The sequence below is a fragment of the Rhagoletis zephyria genome, unplaced genomic scaffold (assembly GCF_001687245.7).
Source record: "Rhagoletis zephyria isolate East Lansing unplaced genomic scaffold, Rhagoletis_zephyria_1.1 Rzeph_scaffold_02034, whole genome shotgun sequence".
In the NCBI taxonomy this organism is placed as follows: domain Eukaryota; kingdom Metazoa; phylum Arthropoda; class Insecta; order Diptera; family Tephritidae; genus Rhagoletis; species Rhagoletis zephyria.
Window position 1 is genome coordinate 95,434 of NW_016159118.1, and position 1,147 is coordinate 96,580.

The 1,147-nt window shown below is 36.8% G+C and overlaps 1 protein-coding gene across 1 annotated transcript; it reads left to right on the top strand.

Moving 5' to 3' along the window:
* Positions 1 to 261: 261 nt before the first annotated feature.
* On the top strand, positions 262 to 823 carry LOC108365869 (nucleoside diphosphate-linked moiety X motif 19-like). The gene is made up of 2 exons (XM_017620061.1): positions 262 to 370; positions 431 to 823. Exons 1-2 carry the CDS (start codon positions 368 to 370, stop codon positions 821 to 823), a joined length of 396 nt encoding a protein of 131 aa, XP_017475550.1. The 5' UTR covers positions 262 to 367.
* Positions 824 to 1,147: the final 324 nt, after the last annotated feature.

The following is a 1,147-nucleotide window of genomic DNA, read 5'->3' on the forward strand; positions in this document are numbered from 1 at the left end:
ACCAAACAAAAATCCCCATCAAATCCCCACATTCCCAAAATAAAAAATCTATCCCCAAACAGTTTCAGAAATCCCCAAAATGAGCGACATCCCCACATCTGGCACCACTGGGCACAACTCTCCTTTCCTCGTCGCTCTTTCTCCTGCAAATATCTACTTGCTGCAGCCAAAGTTGCCGTATATAAATGGGCATTTAAAAGAAACGTTGTCGATGAGATCATTGCCACACATAGAAGAGAATAAAAAAGATCCATCCTAATGCTTAATACATACATCTATTTTTTTAAGGTTTGAAACCGCTTTTTATTTGGTGGCGCTGGAACATATTCGCAAAATACTCTTGGAAAGTACTGAAGCTGCCAGTTTTATGGTTGGTCCTTTTTCGCTTTTTAAAGATTTTATAAAATATTATATTTTTTTCGTTTTGCAGTGGAGGACACCGATGGATTTTCTTCAGAGGTATTTCGGTAAAGACTTGTTTTTACCTCCGCCCCAACTGTATGAACTATCGCGATTCCTGAATTATAAACGATTGGATGAATTACTGGAATTTGAGCAAATTCGATCTAAAGAAGGCATTACACATATGCTTCCCGTTATACAGAACTGTACTGACGGCTCTGTTAGTTTGCTACCGGGCGGTGATTTTTATCCCAGCGATCCACAGGGCTCGGACCAAGCAGAAGTAATTAATCTTACAATGATGGAATATAGATCAAAGACCCAAAAACTGCATCGCATAGAGTTCTTCAACAACAGTAAACCGCTTATACAATTGAATTGTTCGTCTACAGATGATCATTTTTCACCAACAAACATATGACGGTATACAATATATACTCACATCCGCATGTGTATTTATGTATGTATAATTATATTCTAAGCAAATTGGTGATTTCCAATGCTTAAATTTTTTTATAAAATGGCATTGGGAGAAAATGTTGCACTTTCCCACGAAAGAATGTATGGTAATTTGTGTTATAAAATATAATGGCCCACGGGTTTAAAGTAATTACAAATAAGTAACGGGTGATTTTTTTGAGGTTAGGATTTTCATGCATTAGTATTTGACAGATCACGTGGGATTTCAGACATGGTGTCAAAGAGAAAGATGCTCAGTATGCTTTGACATTTCATCATGAATAGA